The sequence below is a fragment of the Equus przewalskii genome, chromosome 6, assembly GCF_037783145.1.
Source record: "Equus przewalskii isolate Varuska chromosome 6, EquPr2, whole genome shotgun sequence".
Taxonomy (NCBI): Eukaryota; Metazoa; Chordata; class Mammalia; order Perissodactyla; family Equidae; genus Equus; species Equus przewalskii.
Genome location: NC_091836.1, coordinates 473,076 through 493,218, shown reverse-complemented (window position 1 = coordinate 493,218; position 20,143 = coordinate 473,076). Strand labels below are relative to the sequence as shown.

At 69.5% G+C, this 20,143-nt stretch overlaps 2 protein-coding genes across 4 annotated transcripts; one reads left to right on the top strand and one right to left on the bottom strand.

The window, feature by feature from the left end:
* The first annotated feature begins 82 nt into the window (after positions 1-82).
* Positions 83-8,758, top strand: TMEM259 (transmembrane protein 259). Its single transcript, XM_070624655.1, has 11 exons — positions 83-457; positions 4,805-5,056; positions 5,621-5,720; positions 6,122-6,232; positions 6,538-6,660; positions 6,737-6,837; positions 6,945-7,002; positions 7,119-7,202; positions 7,268-7,400; positions 7,468-7,567; positions 7,665-8,758. The coding sequence occupies exons 1-11, from the start codon at positions 227-229 to the stop codon at positions 8,208-8,210; spliced, it is 1,839 nt and encodes a 612-aa protein (XP_070480756.1). The 5' UTR covers positions 83-226; the 3' UTR covers positions 8,211-8,758.
* On the bottom strand, positions 8,680-17,392 carry GRIN3B (glutamate ionotropic receptor NMDA type subunit 3B). 3 transcript variants are annotated; one of them, XM_070624649.1, is made up of 10 exons: positions 16,940-17,392; positions 14,486-15,078; positions 13,532-14,023; positions 12,991-13,387; positions 10,731-10,876; positions 10,430-10,545; positions 10,158-10,309; positions 9,671-9,895; positions 9,525-9,574; positions 8,680-9,313 (listed from the first exon to the last, which is right to left on the bottom strand). In XM_070624649.1, exons 1-10 carry the CDS (start codon positions 17,366-17,368, stop codon positions 8,878-8,880), a joined length of 3,036 nt encoding a protein of 1,011 aa, XP_070480750.1. In that variant the 5' UTR covers positions 17,369-17,392; the 3' UTR covers positions 8,680-8,877. The 3 variants fall into 3 exon arrangements, with proteins under 3 accessions (XP_070480750.1, XP_070480748.1, XP_070480749.1); XM_070624647.1 differs by having other exon boundaries at positions 12,991-14,023; XM_070624648.1 differs by having other exon boundaries at positions 9,671-9,835; positions 12,991-14,023.
* Between the last annotated feature and the right edge of the window lie 2,751 nt (positions 17,393-20,143).

Here is a 20,143-nt window from a genome sequence, read left to right as displayed (position 1 = left end):
GGCGGGGCCTCCGCGGGTCGGCCGCCGGCATCCCAGCGTGCCCCGCGGGCGCAGGGGCCGCTCTGGCCGGGCGCGGCGACTCGCAGGCGTCAGCAGGACGCGGAGGCGGAAGATGGCGGCGGCGGCCGGGCGGCCGTGAGCGGGCGGCGGCGGCGGGGACGGCCCATGGCTGCCGGGAGGCTCGCTCGGGGACCCGCGGACCGCTAAGGGCGCGACGCGGGACGGCATGTCGGAGCACGCGGCGCCCGGGGCCCCGGCGCCCGGGCCTAACGGCGGCGGCGGCGGCGGCGGCCCGGCCCCCGCGCGCGGGCCGCGCACCCCCAACCTGAACCCCAACCCACTCATCAACGTGCGCGACCGGCTCTTCCACGCGCTCTTCTTCAAGATGGCTGTCACCTACTCGCGGCTCTTCCCGCCCGCCTTCCGCCGCCTCTTCGAGTTCTTCGTGTTGCTCAAGGTGACCGCGGCCCCGACCCCCGACCCCTGACCCCGGCGGCGGTCCTGCGCCCCCTGACCCCGACGCGCCCGGGCCACCGAGCCTTCCCACCTGGGGGACTAGACCCGACCCGCTGGGGACCCTGCGACCCCTGACCCCTGCCCCCCTGCCCCGAGACGTCCACCTGGGAAGGACCGGGTGTCATCCCGTGGTGGCTCCTGGTCCCGGCTCCGGGCCGCGCCCACCCCCATCCTCCCCAGGCCCCGACCCGCCGGGAGCCTCTCGCCCTGTGACCCCGTGCACCCCCCCACCCGGGCCCGTCCCGCCCCGATCTCCAACCCCGGGTCTCCCCAAAGCCCGCGGCGGCCGCGCCCCCGGGACACACCCCCGGGCCACCGGCTGCCCCGCGAGCTGCTCCCGGCCCCGCTCCTCCTGCCGCCGCGCCTTCCGGGGGCTCCCACCCTGGGGACCTTCCACTGCGCCCCTGCCGCCCCCGCCGTGCTCCTTCTCTGGGCTTCACGGGAGCGTGACCTGACCGAGGTCACTCGCCAGGCTTGGTGACAAAGTCACAGCCGGCGCTGCCGCTCGCGGCTCAGCCGGGCCCGCGAGCTTCTGCGCGTCCACCCGCGGGGGCACCGCCCGGCCCGTCCGAGAAGGGGTCTCCCCCCCGGGAAGGAGCTTGCTGGGCCGGGGGCCGGGGTTCCCGAGCACAGGGCGGTCCCAGGTGTCGCCTGACACCTGCCGCGGGCCGGGCCGGGCCGGGGTGCTGGCTGGGCTCCTGGGCTGCACAGAGCGGCTGATGCTGATGGTCAGGTGCTGGGGCGTGGCCGGCCCGGTTGGTCAGGACCTGCTGGTTCTTTGGGGTTTGGTGGAAGGAGCGCCAGTGGGGCCCGGACCGACCTGGGTGTGGGCTGGCCACAGCCTCCCGGGGGCCCTTGAGCCCCCCAGTCCCTCGTGGGCCAGAGTGGCCTGCTCTCTGCCTGGTGAGGCCATGCTGAGGTGGCCCTCCTGCCCCCTCCCCTCCCCAGGACCGCTCGGGGCCCCTCCGGAGGCTGTGAGTGGGGCTGTGGAGGATTATGGGATCGGGGTTCCTTTATTGGGCTCCTGGGGTCTGTAGATGCCTGAGAGTGGGGACAGAAGCCGCGTGGAGGAGAGGGAGCCCTGTCCTCCCCAGACCTCAGATGGGGCCACTTCTGAGGGGCTGGGCTCTGTCTGCTGCTCCCCGGTTTAGGAGCAGATGGGTGTTTGGGGCGACCAGCAGACAGGCCCTGGGCAGGTGGCCCCAGAGGCGTCAGCCCCGAGTTCGTCTCCGCTGAGCTGGAGCGGCGAGGCCCCTCGTTCCCGGAATCTGCCCCAGTTCCCGTCGGCACGTGAGGCCGGCGGCTGGTTCTGAGCCGCCTCAAGTTCCAGAACGCCCGCTGCTGTGTTTCCGGTCGCCGGCTTCCGGACTCTCGCTGCGAGACCGAGGTCCCCTCGCGGACTTCCTCTCGGCCTCTTCCTGGGCCGCCGGTTCCGCCAGCTCCTGCTGCGGGCTGCCCAGGTGCCCGCTTCCCCGCCCTCCTCAGGCCGTTTGGGGACCTGTGTCCCACATGCCAGCTGCTGGGGGCAAGAGGTGGCCGCTGGGCCCGTGTTTGGGGCCCTTAGAAGCCCGTCCCCCCACCCGCCTGGGCTGCCACCTCGGCTGGTTCTCCTGGCGCGAAGGCCCAGAGCTGGCACTGGACTCTGGACCCTGGGCTTCCTGACCCTGCAGCCCTGAGCAGGAGGCCATGGCGGGAGGGGCACCAATGTGGGCAGCAGAGGTGATGGGGTGCCCTCGGGGTCCCCAAGGATTAAGGAGAGGATGTGTGTGAAGCCCCTAGGGTCCCTGCTCTGAGTGGGATCCCTGAACCTGTTCCCCATGCCACCTCAAGCTGGGCCCTGGGACCCAGGGGAGAGTGGGCAGACGAGGAGGAAGGGACAGACTGGCTGTGGGGCATGCGGTCTGTGTGACATGCGGCAGCTGCAGCCTCGAGAAGGCAGCAGGAACAGCCTGTGCAAAGGCCCTGGGGCTGGTAGAACAGCAAGGCCAGTGCAGCCAGGGAGGTGAGAGCACAGGGTTCTCTGGGGTGGCAGAGATTGGGGGGCTGTATCACCCCAGACCTGAGGGGTGACCGGACCACCCTGCTGGTCAGAGGGTGGGAAGGCCACGGATGAGACTCCTGAAATCCCTAAAAGGGAGAAGCGGGGAGGGCTGCCTGGTGCCGCCTCACCTGGGGCTGCCCTGTGTGGCTGATGACAGGTCTGGAGGGGACTGAAACCGATTCTACCTGCTTGTTCCATAATGGGGAAACTGAGGCCTGGATCGGGGGCGGGCCTTGTCAGTTGGGGCAGAAACTCCTGGCCCCGCCCCCAGGGACCCACCCCCTCTGTCAAGGGCAGTCGACCCCACCTGGGGCCTCAGGTAGCGATCAAGGTGCTGGTGGGGCCATTGGCGAAGGCCCCACGGTGGCGCTGGGCCCTGGGGGCTGCTCAGCAGCATCATGCGCCTGGGTGCCGCCAGGTCTCTTCTTCACGTGTCCTCGGGGCTTACCTCCTGGGTTCCCTCCTGGCCGTGTGACCTCGCTGCTCCAGTCCCCCCGTCTGTAAGGTCCCCCGCCTATAAACCCAGGCGATGTCAGGCGCGAGTGTGGGGCGGTGCACGGGTGGCCCCTGGCGTCCGGCTCCGTGTTGTGTCAGCATTTCTGGTGCCGTCTTGGCAGGTTGTGCCGTGCTGTCCTCTTGGCCCACAGTGGGCGGCGTCTTGGGCTCGGCTCCCGCTGGACGTCTGGCCTGCAGAGCCTGGTGGGCTGAGCCGAGGGTGGCGGGTCCCAGGCCTCACGACCCGTCTCTGGCTCGGCGGGCCCCCGGACACGACGCTGGGGTGCAGGTCCCCGGGGTGCTTGCCTGCAGCCACGCCTCAGGGAGCAGGCTGCCTGGCCTGTGGGACACTCTGCAGCTGAGGCCCTGGCTCTGGCCTTGGCTTCAGCGTCCGCCCTCGACCTGCACACCTGGGGTCTGGGCGGGGCCACCTCTCTCTGCCCACATCTCAGCGGTGCCCTCGGCTCGAGTGGCCCAGGGGAGGAAGATCGGGGCTGGCACAGCTGAGGGCCTCGGGTGGGCTCGCCCCAGCTGCAGGAGTGGCTGGATCCAGGACTACACAGGGTGCCCAGAAAGGGGCCTCTCCCCATTCTCTGGCGCTCTGTCCCCCTCAGGTCACAGTGTCCTGGCTAGGACGGGGCGGGCGCCCTGCTGCCCCAGCCTTCACCAGGGCTGCAGGGTGAGCTCCAGAGGGGAGGCTGGTGCCCCCGGGTGGTGTTAGCACTACCCTCTGGGGCATGTGGCAGGGCATGGAAGGGGTGAGGTTCTGGCTGGTGGCCGTGTGGCCCTAAGTGGCCACGGGCAGCTCGCTGGGCCAGGAGGGGCTTTGTGCTCTGGCCTCTTGTGGGCTGTGGTTTTCAACCACGGTCAGCTCTCCTGGAGAGCAGGGCTTGGCTGTGGGGGCGTCTCAGAGGCTCTGCCAGCCCAGCTCGGGGATCACCCCATCTCTGAGCAGCTCCTGGGGTCATGAGCTTGCTGACGCCACTTTCCTGGGGCGATGGTGGGCACCACCTTGGGCGAGCTGGGGACTCTCCTCAAGGAGTGGGGCAGCAGGTGGGACACGGGAGTGATGTCCTGGACACCGTGTCTGGGCCGGGAGGGTAACATTTGTCCGCTAAGGGCTCATGAGAAGCATAATCGTCAGCTGGGGAGGTGGGCTCCTGGGGAGGGGGTGGCCCTTCTGACACATCTACTGTGAGCCATGCAGAAGGTGCTGTTGTAGCCTGACACGGGGCGGGGTCCCCCCAGCACTGCTGACGTCGGGGCCGGGTCACTGTCTGTGTGGGCCGTTCTGGGCACTGTGGGGTGTTGAGCAGCATCCCTGGCCCCACCCCCTCAATGCCCGGAGCTCCCCCAGTGTGACAACCATAGATGTCACCAGATGTGGCCCAGTGTTTCCTGGGGGCAGGCCCGCCTAGTGGGAGCCAGTGCTGTCCCCATTTTACAGATGGGGACACCACGCCTCAGAGACGCCAAGCGAGCTGGCCCTGCCGTGGGGCCCTTGGCCCAGTTCCTGAGGGCTGGCCGTGTCCTTGGCAGATGCAGCTGGCCATGCCCGCCGGGTAGAGGGCAGCTGGCTTTAACTGGCGGGTCAGAGTGCACCAAGGGCAGGGAGAGCCTTGCGGGACAGAGTGGTGGGTGATGGCACCCTGTGCTCTGGTGGGTCCCATCAGGTGGGCCCCAGCCGGGCCTCTCTGGGCGGGTCCCGCAGGCCCCCCGGGGCAGTCCCAGGAAGTGCCCGCTGTCCCACAGGCCCTGTTCGTGCTCTTCGTGCTGGCCTACATCCACATCGTCTTCTCGCGCTCCCCCATCAACTGCCTGGAGCATGTGCGCGACCGCTGGCCGCGGGAGGGCATTCTGCGCGTGGAGGTGCAGCCCAACTCGAGCCGTGCGCCCGTCCTCCTGCAGTTCTGCGACGGCGGCGGCCTGGCTGCGGGCCTGGTGGAGGAGGAGGAGGAGGAGGAGGAGCTGACTATGGAGATGTTCGCCAACAACTCCGTCAAGGTGCGCTGGCCGCCTGCCGCCTAGGAGGTCCTGCCTGGAGCACACGCCCTCGCCGGGCCTGGCTCACCAGCCCGGCCTGCTCCCCGCTGGGGCCTGGGGCAGGCGGCACTGCTGGCCCACTTGGGTCGGTCGTTTCCTGGCTGTCACCTGGAGGGCCTGGCCGAGTTCTGGGGCCCGAGAGGGAGGCCCCAGGGCCCCAGTTGCTGGTGCGGCTCCTGCAGAGGTGCTGTGCGCCTGTCACTGGAGGCGTGCAGGTGACGCCACACTGACGGGCCAGGAGGGAGGTGCTGGGGCGGTCAGAGTCGGGGTGGGCCCGGGCAGGTGCGGTGTTGGTGCAGAGCTCGCCAGGAGGCCTGTCCTCCCAACTTGAGCCCTCTGCTCCCCCAGCTTTGGGGGCAGACCCCCGCCTGGAGATGACCACTCAAGGGGTCTTGGCTTGGGTCTTTAATTGGCTGTGGGTCAGAGGCCCTCGGCCCCAGAAGTGGAGGACGTCAGGCAGAGGTGGCCCAGGGCCGGACCCCCTGGCGCCGCCCCACCTCTCGGTGCCCCCCACACCCTCTGCAGTTCGAGCTCGACATCGAACCCAAGGTGCTGAAGCCGCCGGGCGGCGCCGCGGCCCTGAACGACAGCCCGGAGTTCCCCTTCCCCGAGACGCCCTCGAAAGGTATGCACGCCGGGCCGCGGCCGCCATAGCAGCTGAGGTCACCTCAGGGGCTCTCTGGGGGCACCGCCTGGCCAGAGGGGCTACTGCTCCCAGCAGCCAGACCAGCGCAGGCTGGGGAGTGGCTGCTCCGTGCCTCCGTTTCCCTATCTCTCAGCAGCACGTGAGGCCGTGGGAGATGCTCCCGGGCCCTGGCTCCCCCTCCTTGGGACCCTCCTCTGAAGGGGTCAGGCCCTGCAGCTCAGAGCTGCACGTTCTTGGGGAACCCGCCCCTCCCCTGCCTGCACCTAGAAAGTCCTGTGGGTGCTGTCTGACCAGCCGCCCACGAGCCAGGCGTGTGGTCACCCAGCCCCTCCCAGGGCGTGGGCGGGGCTCCGCGCTGACTGGGCCTGGGGCACCCGCAGGGTGGCCGCAGGACGAGTACATCGTGGAGTACTCGCTGGAGTACGGCTTCCTGCGGCTGTCGCAGGCCACGCGGCAGCGGCTCAGCATCCCCGTCATGGTGGTCACCCTGGGTGAGTCTCCCCTGCGACCCGCGAGCCCCCACCACAGGCAGAGCGTCCCGGCCCCAGCTCTCGGGTCTCCTCCTCCGAGAGGGCCTGGGCGGGGTGACCCACAAGCACTTGAGTCCCAGGTCTGGACCGTCCCCAGGTCTGGGGGCCGCCTGCTCCGCAGCCGCGGGAAGCCCCCTCCCGGGCCCCGGCCCACCTGTTGCTCAGGGTCACGGTGCTGCTCCCGTGGGGAGGCTCCCCGCTCAGAGAGGAGGTCTGGGCTCCCCGGGGCCTGGCCAGGCACACACCGCGTCCCGGGCTGCCCACAGACCCCACGCGGGACCAATGCTTCGGGGACCGCTTCAGCCGCCTGCTGCTGGCCGAGTTCCTGGGATACGACGACATCCTCATGTCCAGCGTGAAGGGCCTGGCTGAGAACGAGGAGAACAAGGGTGCGGCGGCATGCAGGGTGGGGCGGGGGTGGGGGACAGGCCGGGGCGCAGCCGGCACTCAGCCCGCCCCCCACAGGCTTCCTGCGGAACGTGGTGTCGGGGGAGCATTACCGCTTCGTGAGCATGTGGATGGCGCGCACCTCCTACCTGGCGGCCTTCGTCATCATGGTCATCTTTGTGAGTGCGGCGGCGGCTGCAGGGGAGCGCGGGCCGGGCGGGGGCACTGGGGGGTTGCGGGGCCGGGTCCGGCGGCCCTCCCCAGGCCTCACGCGGCCCCCTTGCAGACCCTGAGCGTGTCCATGCTGCTCCGCTACTCCCACCACCAGATCTTCGTCTTCATTGGTGAGTTTCCCAGCCGCGCCGGCGCGCGGGCTCAGCCCCAGGCCCCGTGGCCCCTGCCCACCCCCGGCCGCCGGGCGCCTCACCCGGTCTGCCCGCCCGCCGCCCTCTGCCCGCAGTGGACCTGCTGCAGATGCTGGAGATGAACATGGCCATCGCCTTCCCCGCCGCGCCCCTGCTGACCGTCATCCTGGCCCTCGTGGGTGAGTACCCCGCCCGCCCCTGCTGCCCCCCCCGGCTGCCCCGTCCAACGCCCCGGTCCCCGCAGGGATGGAGGCCATCATGTCCGAGTTCTTCAATGACACCACCACGGCCTTCTATATCATCCTCATCGTGTGGCTGGCTGACCAGTACGACGCCATCTGCTGCCACACCAGCACCAGCAAGCGGCACTGGCTCCGGTGAGCAGGGCGTCCGGGGTGGGGGGTGTCCGTGGCGGGCAGTGGCTCACCCCCCCCCCCCCCGCAGGTTCTTCTACCTGTACCACTTCGCCTTCTACGCCTACCACTACCGCTTCAACGGGCAGTACAGCAGCCTGGCCCTCGTCACCTCCTGGCTCTTCATCCAGGTCAGGCCCGCCTCCCTGTGGGGGGGCTGCCCTCGGGTCGTTGGGGGTTCCAAGGGCCGGGTTCGGCCCGGCCCCGCTGACCCGGCGCCCCCCGCAGCATTCCATGATCTACTTCTTCCACCACTACGAGCTGCCCGCCATCCTGCAGCAGGTGCGCATCCAGGAGCTGCTCCTGCAGACGCCCCCGCTGGGCCCCGGCGCCCCCACTGCACTGCCCGACGACCTCAACAACAACGGGGGCGCCCCGGCGGCCGCCCCCGACCCTGCAGGCCAGCCCGCCGCCCTGGGCCCTGGCTCGCCGGGTGGCGGTGCGGGCCCCGGGCCTGTGGCTGAGGCGCCCAGTTCCCTGGTGGCCGCGGCGGCCTCGGTGGCTGCGGCGGCCAGTGGCGACCTGGGTTGGATGGCGGAGACGGCCGCCATCATCACAGACGCCTCCTTCCTGTCCGGCTTGAGCGCCTCCCTCTTGGAGCGGCGGACGGCCAGCTCGCTGAGCCCCGGCGGGGTGCTACCGCGGGCCCCCCAGAACGCTCCCCCTCCAAGTGACTCCCTAGCACCTGACACAGCCGCCCCGGCCACTGGAGTGGGTGGCCCCAGCCCCGAGGCTGTGGCCCCAGCAGATGTGCCCTTGGACGTTGGCTCCTGAGCCCTGGGCGGCTGAACCTGTCCCTGGCCATCCCGACTGGCCGGGCGTGACCTGGCTGGAGCCCTCCGGCTCGGGGGAGCTGTGCCCCGGGGCCCTGGGACCGCCCGGCCTGCCGCGGCTGGTGCCCGGGCCCACCAGGTTTGCCCAGAGGAGGGCTTCTCCCGAGTGTGGACTGTCCGAGGCTGCCCCTGCCGCTGCTGGTGGGCCCCATAGGAAACAGACGCAGGCCGATGAGCCGAGCAGGAGAGGGGGGCAGGGCTCCATGGAAGGTTCTGGAAGGGGGTGGTGGAAGGTCTGGAGTGAGCTGTGGGGCAGAGCAGGGGGAGCAGGGGTGGGGGCCCGCGCCGTCCCGGCCCGGCGGCTGGTGCTCCGTCGTGCGCAGTGCCTTTTCCCGGGCCCCTGCCCCGTGTGCGCGCCGGGCCGGAGGGGCGGCGGCCGCGCGCGTCTCTCGCGAGGGAGGCGGAAGGCGCTCATTCCACTCTATTTAATTGCAGTGTACAAAATTGTGTTTGTATATAGAATAAACTGCTGACAGCGGCCCGCCGGCGGCTCGGTGTGCGCGTGCGTGTGCGAGCGTGCGGGGGGCGAGTTGAGGAGGGCCCGGGGCCGGCTCCCGGGCGGGCTGGCTTCTGCGCAGGCGCGGGCCGGCGGGGCGTGCTCCCCGCGGTTACCGGGCGGCCCGGGGCCCCTCCGCGCGGGCCCGGAGCAGGCGCAGCGGCCGGTGGCGGGCGCCGTCCCCGAGCTGGGCCAGGAGCTCCCCGCGCCGCGCCAGCGCCCGGCGCAGCCGCTCCCGCGCGCCCGCGATGCGCCGCTCCAGCGCCTCCAGCTCCGCCGGGCCCGCCTCCCGCTCGCTGGGCCCGGGGGCGCCCGTGGGCGGTGCGGCGGGCGGGCGGCCATTGGAGCGGAGCCAGACGGGGCCCTCGGGCGACCCGGCCGCGTCGGTGTCGGTGTCGGCGTCCGCGTCCGCGTCCGGGGCGGCGGCGGCCACTGCCGGTTCCAGCAGGAAGCGCACGCGACGCTCCCGCGCCACGGCCCCGCGCACCCGTGTGCAGCGCCCGGGACCCGCGGGGGCGGCCGGCGTGTCCCGCTGCTCCTCGGGAGCCCTGGGGACGGGGGGGCACACGGGGCTGGGCCGGTGTCGCCCAGGGCAGGGTCGGCCGCGCCCACCCACGGCCCGCCCTGCGCTCCGGGGTCAGAGTCCCCGAGGAGGGCGCGGCTGGCGTGGGCGGAGCTGTCCCGGTCCTCGCGTGGGGCGGGGGGCGCTTGAGGGCGGGCGTCGAACTGGGGGGTGGGCACCGACCCCGGGGCCCTTACCTGGGCTCCGGCTCCTCGGGCGGTTCCGTGTTGAGGGCGCGGTGGATCCTCTAGGAGCCCGGACAGGGGCGGCGGCGTTGGGGTCAGGCTGGGCCGGAGCCCGCCTCCACACCCCCCCGCGCCCGCCCCCGCGTGCTGCCCCTCACCTGGCTCGTGTGCAGCCAGTACTGCAGCTTGTTGCCCCTGCGGATGCGCGGCAGCGCCAGGCGGTAGAAGACGTGCTCGCCCAGAGAGCTCAGCAGGGCGCTGCCCAGGCCGAGGCAGAGCAGCACGAAGAGCCCCGAGAAGTGGTAGATGCCCATCTGGAGGGTCTGCGGGCCGAACGCGGGCAAGCCCTTCGCGGTCACGTCAGCCCTTTGGGGGGCCCTGGCCTGGGGGAGGCGAGAGTGGGACCAGAGGGAGGGGCCTGGGGCTGTGGAGCTGGACTGGGAGGCTCAGGCTCCTTGTTAAGGAGTGAGGTTTCATGGAGGAGAGGGCGCTGAAGCTGGGGTTTCGCAGGATGAATAGAAGTGCACAAAAGCAGACAAATCCACATCTTGGAAACGAGCATGGGGTTGGCCACTTCAGTCAAGGCCCACGCAGGCTCAGGGCCCCCACACCTACCCCCGCCCTGTGTCCGGGGCCCCATCCCACCTCTGTAACTGCGAAGACCCTCTTCCCACAAGGCACCATCTTGTACCACTTGTCATGCAGCAGGTCGATGAAGCCTGACGACTTGTAGCGGCTGATGAACTCAGACAGGTTGGAGGTGAGCGGCGAGTTCTGGGGGAGGCCGATGCCATAGCCTGGCGGAGGCCGGGGCGGGGTTGAGGCCAGGCTGGAGGACAGCCGCAGGGGCGCTGTGCCCCCTCGAGCCCTCGGCGGGTCCCCGCTGCCCCAGATCACCCGGCCCCAAGGCCTCTCACCCTCCATGGCGAAGGGCTTGCCCACGGTCAGCAGCCTGCAGTCGGCGTCGATGGACACCTCGTAGTCCAGGAGCGCCTTGTCCATGATGAAGGCGTTGAGCTTGGGGGGGTCGCGCCTGCGGGGCGGGGGTGCGGTGAGCGCAACGTGCCCAGAACGCCCCCACCGCCGTCGCCGCCGGCCCCGCCCCCGTCCTGGGTCCGCCGCCGGCCCCGCGGTCCCCGCCGCCGGCCCCGCCTCCCGCCCCCGTCCTGGCTCCGCCCCCAGCCCCGCCTCCCGCCCCCAGCCCCGCCCCGGCCTCACGTGAGCATGGCGACGCCGTGGGGCGTGGTGGGCGCGCCGTGGCGCCGCATGTGCGCGTGCAGCTCGGGGAAGCTCGCCTTGATGTAGGCCTCGGCGCTGCTCTCCCGCACGGTGCCCACGCGGAAGCCCTGGGACGGGTGGTGCAGCTGCGGGCCGCCCGCCGGTCAGCGCCAGGCCGTCCCCGCCCCGACGGCCCCCTCCGCCCGGCGGCTTGGGGCCGGGTCACTCTCTGGGGGGCCGTCCGGGGCGCTGTGGGGGGTCGGGCAGCATCCCTGGTCCCCACCCTCTCGATGCCAGCAGCGCCCCCAGTTGTGACAACCACAGACGTCCCCAGACGTGGTCCAGGGTCCCCCGGGGGGCAGAACCGCCAAGTTGAAAACCGCAGTTGTAAACTCCCGCACGTCCCTCTCCACGCAGATCTGACCATGAACCCCACTCCTCCTCCCGTCTCCCCTTGGGGTCCCACAGGCGCCCTAAGCTCACCACGTCCGAGACCCCCTCCCGATCTGCCCCCCAACCCCGGGTGCCCATGTCGTCAGCGCAGCTCCTCCCTCCCTCCTCCCTCCCTCCTCCCTCCCTCTCCTCTCCACGTCTGTCCGTCCGTCCGCACGTCCCGTGGGCTCCACCTTCAGGACACCCGGCCCCTGCCCACTGTTCTGGGTCTCTGTGGTCCCCACCAGGCCGGGCCCACCGTCCCCCCAGCATCCCTCCTGGGCCAGCGCAGTCCCCTCGGCCGGTCTGGGTGCCACCCCGGGTCAGCGCAGGCTTCTAGTGAACGAGCGGGTGGTCACAGTGACCGGCGCCTCCTCCAAAAAGGCAGACCCGAGGCCCACCCGGTGGCGCAGCGGTTAAGTGCGCATGTTCTGCTTCACCGGTTCGGATCCCGGGTGCGGACATGGCACCGCTTGTCAAGCCATGCTGTAGCAGGCATCTTACACATAAAGTAGAGGAAAATGGGTACGGATGTGAGCTCAGGGCCAGTCTTCCTCAGCAAAAAAGAGAAGGATTGGCAACAGATGTTAGCTCAGGGCTAATCTTCCTCAAAAAAAACCCAAAAACAAAAAAGGCAGACCCAAGTCAGTTGAGCCCTAGAGCAGTGCCACCTACCAGTCTCTGGCGGTGGAAGCACTCTGTCCCTGTGCTGTCCTCTCATGGCTGCTGAGCGCTTCCATCCACTGTGATTAACTTGAAAGGTAACCATGCCCGTGGCGAGCGGTCAGCCCATCGGCCAGCCCAGCGTCTGGGCTTTACTGCCCGTTTACGGAGGACACGGGCAGAGGCGGGGGGGCAGGACAACAGGCTAGACACCCCGCAGGGGACACAACCAGCCACATCCAGACAGTGGGAAACGCCACGGGACCAAAAACCCACGATTCTCCAACGAGCAAATCGGTGGGGAAAAGAGATGGAGAGAGAACCGGGATTCGAGGGGTTTCTACCATCCTCCATGTTGGCGTGTTTTGGGTCCAAATTCAAACAAACCGTGAAAAAAAAAAAAAAAAAAGACAACCGGGAAAACTGGCCCCTGACGTTTGCCAACATCCCCGGGATGTTTACGGGAAATGACACAGCGTCTGGGAGTTGTGTCCACGATAATCCAGCGCCCGGGGCTCGGTGTGGGCGCAATCGGTAGGGACGTGATTGTGGAGTTGGGCAATGGGCTGGTTCCCGGTGTCCATTGCTCCCTACTCAGGAATACTCAGGATTTTTCATTCAAAAAGAACAACGTGTGGAGTGGGGCATACCCCTGCTCTGCCTGCGGCCCTCCGAGGCTCCCGGCCAAAGTTCTGTCTCAGTCGGACCCACTTTCGAGGCCCAGGTCCTCCTGCATCCACGACACCTGCATGACCTGCCCCCTCTGTCCCCTCCATGCCCTCGCCCCTCGCTCACCCTGCTCCCGCCCCAGGACCTTTGCATGGCTGTGCCCTTTTTCTGCAACGGTCCTACTGACACCTACGTAAAAGTCCCTCAGACGTCACCCCCATTGAGAAAACGGCCCCCAGCCCTCCCTGTGTCCCCCCTCTGCCTTACTTTTCTCCCTGGTTCTTTGTCACCACACACACCAGCTATTTTCTCTGTCTTGACTCTTGCCATCTCCCCCTGGGGACGAGGACCTTGCCTCATTTTTGTCCCAGCTGCGTCCCCAGTGCCTGGCACACAGCAGGTGCTCAACAAACGTACACAGGAGTGGACGCCCACCTGGGGCCGGTCCCGGCCTCCCAGCTCTGCACCCCCCTCCCCGGGCCGTGTGGCCGCCCACCTTGGGGTCGTGGATCCCCGACAGCTCCTCAAATGTCTTGTCGCCGACCATGACGGCGGCCAGGTTGGCGGTGTAGCTGGACAGCACGAGCAGGCAGAAAATGGCCCAGAGGTTCATGAGCAGGCGGCCCGTGGGGCACTTGGGCGTCTTGCTGGACACCGTGCGGCCAAAGAGGATGGCATAGCAGAGGTTGAGGGCCGAGGAGTAGGAGAAGACGGTGGCGCGGTTGCGGCCGCGGGGCGTGAGGCCGTAGGGGCTGCGCCACTCGTACAGCGTGAGGAAGAGCGCGGTGAGGTGCAGGGCCGTGAAGACGCCCAGCCACATGGACCAGTGCAGCGGCCACGTGAAGGCGCCCAGGCGCGAGGCCGTGTCCCGCGCGCGCACCAGGATGCCCAGGCTGGTGGAGAAGAAGGGGCTGCTGAAGTCCAACACCCGCGAGCGCGCCGAGTTGATGCTGAAGCTGGTGACGGCCATGTGCGCCCGGCCGGCCAGCAGGTCGCCCACCAGGCCGGTCCAGCGGCCGTCGCGCAGGGCGCCGTACTTGCCGTCGCCCACGATGTAGAGGTCAAAGTCGAAGGCCGCGTCCTCCGCCAGCCGCTCCAGCAGGTCGATGCAGTACCCGTAGCAGCACCTTCGCAGGCCGCGGGGCACCGAGCCGGCCGCCAGCGCCGCGAACAGCGCGTCCAGGGCGGCCGAGTCGTTGGTGCCGGGCGCCAGGCACAGCTGGCCAGCCGGGCACTGCCCGTCCTCGTCCGGCTCGCGGGCAAACACGAACGGGTGCTCCACCAGCGTCACCACGCGCAGCCGGGGCCGGGCCCGGGCGCCCGGCGGGGGTGGGGGTCGCACGGCCATGCTCCCCGGTTCCGGCTCCAGCCGCCCATCACGCCAGCTGCCCACGGTGGCCCAGGCCGGCGCACCCCGCGGGTCCCGGCGGAGGGTCCACACCTGGAAGCGCCGGGACATGTGCACCTTGGAGGAGCTGGTCACCCACACGGGCCCCGTGCGGCCCTGGAAGGACGTATTGGCCAGGAACCTGGCGGGAGGCGGGGACAGGCATCAGGGGCCGGCGACGGACCCCCCGCGCCCCTCGCCTCTCTGAGCGCACACCTGGGGACCACAGTGGACGCTGTTGGGTCCCCCGCACCAGATCCCTGGACCGGCTGGAGCCCCCAGAACCTGGAGGCTGTGACCACAGCCCTGCCCGAGCCAACGACTGACCGCCAGGCCTGACGTGCTGCTGACTGTGGGGGGTGGCTCAGCTCCAGGGCCGGTGGGGGCTCAGGCCGAGGCCACTCCAGTGAGACCACCTCCCTGCTCAGCTCCTGCTCCCACCCTGAGCCCCCAACCAGAACCCTCGTCTCAGGCTCTGCTTCGCCCGAAGACAAGGACAGAACTACCTGTTTCATGGGGACAGTGCTCTGTATACAGCAAGTGCCCAATAATGCTGCATTTCCCAACTGCAGTCAGAGCCGCCCCCATGAGGGTCCCCACTCACCGCGCCAGGAAACGGCCCGAGGACTCGGACCCAGCTGGTGGCGGGGCGCCGCAGTCGACCGCGGCTGGGAGGAGGGTTCGCTCTGGCTGCACGCGGGCCGCGCTGCCCAGCGCCCGGGCCACCAGCTCCACGGCGTCGAGGACGGCGGCCTCGAGCGGGGGCCGCGCCGCCTCGCCCAGCGCCAGCAGCCCGGGCGACAGCCCCACGGTGGGCAGAGCCTGGGCGGGCAGCGGCGTGCCCAGCAGCCAGCGGGGCCCCAGGGGCGCAGCCCGGAGCACGCGGAGGGCGCGGGCGGCCTTGCAGCCCAGAAGGACGGCCGCGGGGACCGGGACCGCGCCCCCCGCCGCCGCCCCCAGCGGGGCCAGGCGCGCCCGCAGCCCCGCATCGCCCGCGGCCGGCCGGCTCAGGTCCAGCACGAGCTTCGGGGCTCGGCCAGCCCGGCTTGTCCACAGGGCCACCAGGCTGCCAGGGTCCCGCACGCGGCAGAGCGCCAGGCCGACGTCCTCCCAGGCGTGCGCCCGCAGCACCGACACCAGCACGTCCAGCAGCGTCTCCAGGGGGCTGGCCCAGTCCAGCTGCAGGTGGAACGGGTTCTGGGAAGGGGTGGGTCACCGTTAGGACTGGCCGCCTCCACGTCCCACCAGCCCCTTCCCGCCCCCATCGGCAGGTGTCCCCTTGATAACTGGACCTCGCGCCTGCCTCCTCCCAGACCCACTCCTGCTCTAAACTCTTCTGTGGCTCCCCGTTGCCGTCAGCACAAAGCCCAGCCTCCTTGGCTTGGCATTCAGGGCCTGCTCTCTTATCTCCAGCCACTCTGGTGGTCCCCCAATTTGAGGCTTTTTCACATGCTGTTCCCCAGCCGGAATCCCTTTCTCCCTCTATGCCAGCCGACTCCTACACATCCTTCAAAAGCCAGCCCCATTGTCCCTGCTCTATCCAGACATCCTTGCCCCTCAGGAAGAACCCTGGCTCCTCTCTGGACTCTCCCAGCCTGGGCTCCCTCATTCACCCCGTTCCTGACCTCGCCCACCCCACCCGTCTGGGAGCCCCTCGAGGACCGAGGACTGAGGCTCCGTATCGTGAACTAGGCGATGCCCTCCTGCTCAGAGCCAACTTCCTCTTGGGACCCCTCCTGACACACCACCGCCCGGTGCCCACCAAGCCAGGGGCCAAGGGGCCCCCGGTGCGCAGCGGCACCCAGAAAGTTCTGGACTTCCTGAACCTGTGAAGGACGAGGGAGCTTTGCCAGACACCTAAGGTGGGCAGGGTGTCCCTCGCTGGGGACAGGGCGCCGCGGGCTGTGGGAAAGGCTGGGGAAGCTGCTCAGTTCCTGGGGGCCAGAGCCAGTCCCCCCAAAGCCGACAGTCCCCCCAGGGGTGCAGTTCCGGGAGGTGGCAGCAGAGGGCGCCACGGGCCTCGATCTGGGTCCCCATCTCTCCTGGGGGGGCAGGGGTGAGGGGACCCGCCTGCCACAGGGACCACCGGGTAATGACCCCAGGCGTCCCCGAGGACAAGGACAGGCTGAAGGGGCTCCCAGGAGGGCTGGGAGGGAGGGAGGCCCTGCCAGCCCCCGTGCCCCACGTTGGGCCCCTCCCTGCTGGCCCTGGAGGGGGCCTTCCCTGGGGCACAATGGGGTCCCCACAGCTCCGCCAGACACCCTCTGTCCTCCTTGTCCCATCTTCCCCTTGTTCGGACCCCGGTCAGGGCTTGGGGGTGGAACCAAGAAGAGAGAAGACACTGCCAAGACCCGGAGAGGGTGGAGGAGGGCAGAGGGGCTTGGGGTGACAGGGACACGAGGGGGCCATCGAGGAGGCTGTGGGGTGGCGAGGTCTCAGGGAGGACCCTGGAACGAGGAAGTCCTGGACACGCAGCCCCCAAAACTGCCCGGCGGGAGAGCCAACAAGGAGACCCGCGTCCCCGTCCCAGCCCCGCAGCCCTGCGCGCCGGGACCGGGAGGCGCCCTCGGACCGGGAAGGGGGTGCGTCCGGGGACCGAAGGGGCAGCGGCTGCGGGGCCGGGACTCCACCCCAGGGCCCGGGGGACGGGGTCTGCACCCGAGTTCTGTGGGTTCCGCCCTCGGGGTCCAGAGGCGTCCCACTGGGTCCGAAGCTGCAGGTCCGGGGCTCTGGGTCCCCGGGCCCCTGGACTCCTGCCTCCGGTTCCAGGTCCCTACGCCCCGGGAGGCATCCGGGGTCCAGGACCCGAGAGACGGCCCCCGTCACCCGGACTCCTGGGTATCCTCGGGGGCCTCTGCATCCAGGGTCCGGAAGTCCGGGTCCCGTGCGCCCCAGGGACTCCGGCATCCGGCCCCCCGGTCTGCGCGCCCACGAGCGTCCCCGGGCCTCCCTCGTCCGACCCCCGGGTCCGCGCGCCCCCAAGAGCATCCCGGGGCCTCCGTCGTCCTACCCCCGGGGCCCCGCGCGCCCTGACGCCCGCGCGCCCGTCCGCGCGTACCGGGGCGCCCAGGGGCTCGCGCGCCTCCCGCCGCAGCACGCTGAGCACGGGGGTCTCGGCGGCGGCCGCCAGGAAGTGCAGCTGCAGCAGCTCGGGCCGCGCCCCGGGGAAGGCGAGCACGGCCGCCACGCCCGGAGCCGCCAGCGCCCGGCACAGGCCGCGGGCCAGCGAGGCGGGGTCTCGGGCGGGGGCGGCGGCGGCCACCAGCTCCAGGCTCAGGTTGCGCGGCAGCCGCGGCGCCAGGGCGGGGGCCAGGGCCAGGCCGGCGCGGACGCGGGCGCGGGCGGCGGGCGCGCGGGGCAGGAGGACGCCCAGGCGCACGGAGCCCCCCGGGCGCGCAGGGACCCCGCACGGCTGCGGGTGGCCCCCGGCGGGCCCGGGCCCCAGCGCCAGCGCCAGGCCGAGCCACAGCGCGCGCACAAACTCCATCCCCAAGTTGCGGGCGGGGCGGAGCGGCCGGGGCCACCGCGCGGGAGGCGGGATCGCAGCCCGGCCCCGCCGCGCCCTCCCCGCCCCGCCGGGCCGCGCACCCCTCCCTGCCCGGGCCGCCGCCGTGCGCCCTCGCCGCCTCCGGGTCCCCGAGCCGGGCACCCCCAGGGGGAGCGGACCCCCACCCACGGCGGGGAGCCGAGGCGCCAGGTCCACACCGCGCGGGGCAGTGGTGGGCGCGGGAGCTAACCACTGCTCTTCCCCGCTCGTGCCAGGCCGCCTACGCCCCACTCTACAGACGAGGAAACCGGGGCGCAGCACCCGGGAGGGTCTTGCATCAAAATCGACCCCCAAGCTCACCCCTGTTTCCTCCCGGGATCCCCCCATCTCCTCTCTGGCTTGTGAACGCTGCCCCTTGTTCAGTCAGGGAAACTGAGGCCGCGGAGGGGTCGGGATTTGCCCTGCTGTGGTCACACAGCAGCCCCTCCCACCTCCAAGAAGCAGCGTCTACCCAGACCCACCCATCTGGGTTCTAACATCGTGTGCACCCTGGGGAAACTGAGGCAGCTGTTTGATGCGAAAGCTATAGGGTGGATCTTCTGCCCTCCAGCCATGGGCAGGCAATGTGGGCCAGAGAACTCCTCTTCACCCGGCAAGACCCAGTGCCAAATGCCCTTACTCTGAAAAACGTTCCCTGCTTGTCATCCAGGAAGATGTAGAACGCACCCCCTACCCCGCCCCCAGCTTTGACTCCATCACAGTGTTTCCTTTCTGTTCACTGATTGCTTTCTGGCCGTATCCCCGACTCAACTCTGGGAGGGTGATGGCTTGTTGACTGCACCATGTCCAGGGCTTGCACACAGTGGGCACTCACTAGTTGCTTGTTGCTTGAGTCACTGCCCAGACAAGGACACTCAGCTCCATCAGCCTCCACCGCTCCAGAACCTTCTGTAGCTCCCGCCGTCCAGCGACCCCCAGCCGCCTCCTGTGTCCTCTGGGCCTCCCCAGGTCAAATGGCCAGGGGTCCTCGGGGCCCTGGCAGGAAGCAGGCGCTCAGTAAATGCTGGCAGCGCCCTACCCGGATCCTCTCGTCCCATCCTCCCTGGGGGTTGGGGGGAGGGGAGAAAGCTGAGTGTCCCCCGGCATCCCGGGGGCGGCAGGACGGCGGGTCCAGCACGGAACATTCCGGCCCTGGTGAGTCCACACTTGGCTGCGTTTTCACGCGCGGGAAGCGTCTCCTCTTGGAGCCAGTGACAAACCTCCATTAGAGAGATGAAGACGCCAAGTGCCAGCCAGGCGCACGGACCGAATGCAGGGACAAGCGTAATGGGGGGGCTGGGCTCCAGGGGACAAGGAGGCCAGCTCCTCCAGCCACCCGGCCAGGCCTCGCGGGACGGGGAGGGTCCTCACCGGAGGCCACCGCCCACCTGGCTGGTCCTGGGTGAGGCACCAGGTTATAAAGTGTCCTCAGGAACCCCTGGGGCCTCATCCCACCCTGGGGTACGGTCCCTCGGACAGCGTCAGAATAGGGACCCATCCTGGTAGGCGACACTCCCTCCCGGCAACCTGCCCCTCGGCACACAGCAGTCGGTCAGTCAGTCAGTCAACAAACATTGGTTCTGGGGAGGCAGCTGCCGCCTGCATTGCTCCCGCGACTCACACAGGGGCGCCCTCCGAAGCCGCCGCGTCTGTGCTTCGGCCGCTGCCCCCGCCTTGTCCCGAGTCCCACTTGGCCCTTGTTTCCCCACCATCAGGGGCAGCGATGAAGGACCCGGGTTCACAGAACCTCTGCTGCCTGCTGTGTGACCTGGGGCGGCTCCCTGACTGCTCTGTGCCTCAGTTTCCTCATCTTTACAAGGGCGATCGTCGTTCCTGCCTCCTGACTCCCGTGCAGATTAAACAAGGGAACATGTGGTGGTTTTTTGTCTAATTGTGGTAAAACGGACATAAAATTCACCGTCCCCACCACTTTCAGTGCACAGCTCAGCGGCATGAAGCACATTCACACGGTTGTGCCACCGTCCCCTCCATCTGTCTCCAGAACCTTCCATCTCCCCAAACTGAAGCTCTGTCCCCATGAAACACTGACTCCCACCCCTCCCCCAGCCCCTGGCCCCCCGTTCAATTTCTGTCTCTGTGGCTGTGGCTCCTCTGGGGACCTCCTGTGAGTGGACCACACAGTGTGTGTCCTTCTGTGTCTGGCTCATGTCACTGAGCATCACGTCCTCCAGGTCCATCCACGTGGGAGCAGGCGTCAGGACCTCCTTCCTTTTCATGGCTGTGTAATATTCCAGGGTGTGGATGGACACACTGTGTGGATCCATCATCCGTCCACGGACACTCAGGGTGCGTCCACCTTCCGGCTGCTGTGGACACGGGGTGCAGACGTCTCTTCAAGTCCCTGCTTCCCACTCTGTTAGGTCTACACCCAGCGGTGGACTTGCTAGGTCACGCAGTCATTCTACACTGATTTTTTGAGGAACTCTGGCCGTTCCCACAGCGGCTGCCCCGTGTCGCGTTCCCATCAGCCGTGCACGCCTTCCTCACCGACACTCGTTTTCCGTTGTTTTGGGTACGGCTGTCCCCGCGGCTGAGAGGCGGTGTCTCGCTGTTTGGCACAAACTCAGCAGGACTCGGGGGTTGCGGTGAACGTCGGTGCTGCCGGCATCTCGCCTGCGAGGACCGCCCAGGACTCGGGGTCAGGCTGCTCCTCTGGGGAATGCGTGCGATCCTCACCGACGGGATGACAGTCGCAGTCATGGCGTCAGCTGCCGC

Coding starts and splice junctions, on each gene's coding strand:
- TMEM259 (XM_070624655.1), top strand. CDS start 227: ATGTCGGAGCACGCGGCGCCCGGGGCCCCGGCGCCCGGGCCTAACGGC. Junction 458..4,804: donor AGTTCTTCGTGTTGCTCAAG/GTGACCGCGGCC, acceptor GCTGTCCCACAG/GCCCTGTTCGTGCTCTTCGT. Junction 7,003..7,118: donor CCAGATCTTCGTCTTCATTG/GTGAGTTTCCCA, acceptor CTCTGCCCGCAG/TGGACCTGCTGCAGATGCTG.
- GRIN3B (XM_070624647.1), bottom strand. CDS start 17,368: ATGGAGTTTGTGCGCGCGCTGTGGCTCGGCCTGGCGCTGGCGCTGGGG. Junction 9,896..10,157: donor GGGTCTTCGCAGTTACAGAG/GTGGGATGGGGC, acceptor CGCCTCCCCCAG/GCCAGGGCCCCCCAAAGGGC. Junction 9,314..9,524: donor CCCGAGGAGCCGGAGCCCAG/GTAAGGGCCCCG, acceptor CCCCGTCCCCAG/GGCTCCCGAGGAGCAGCGGG.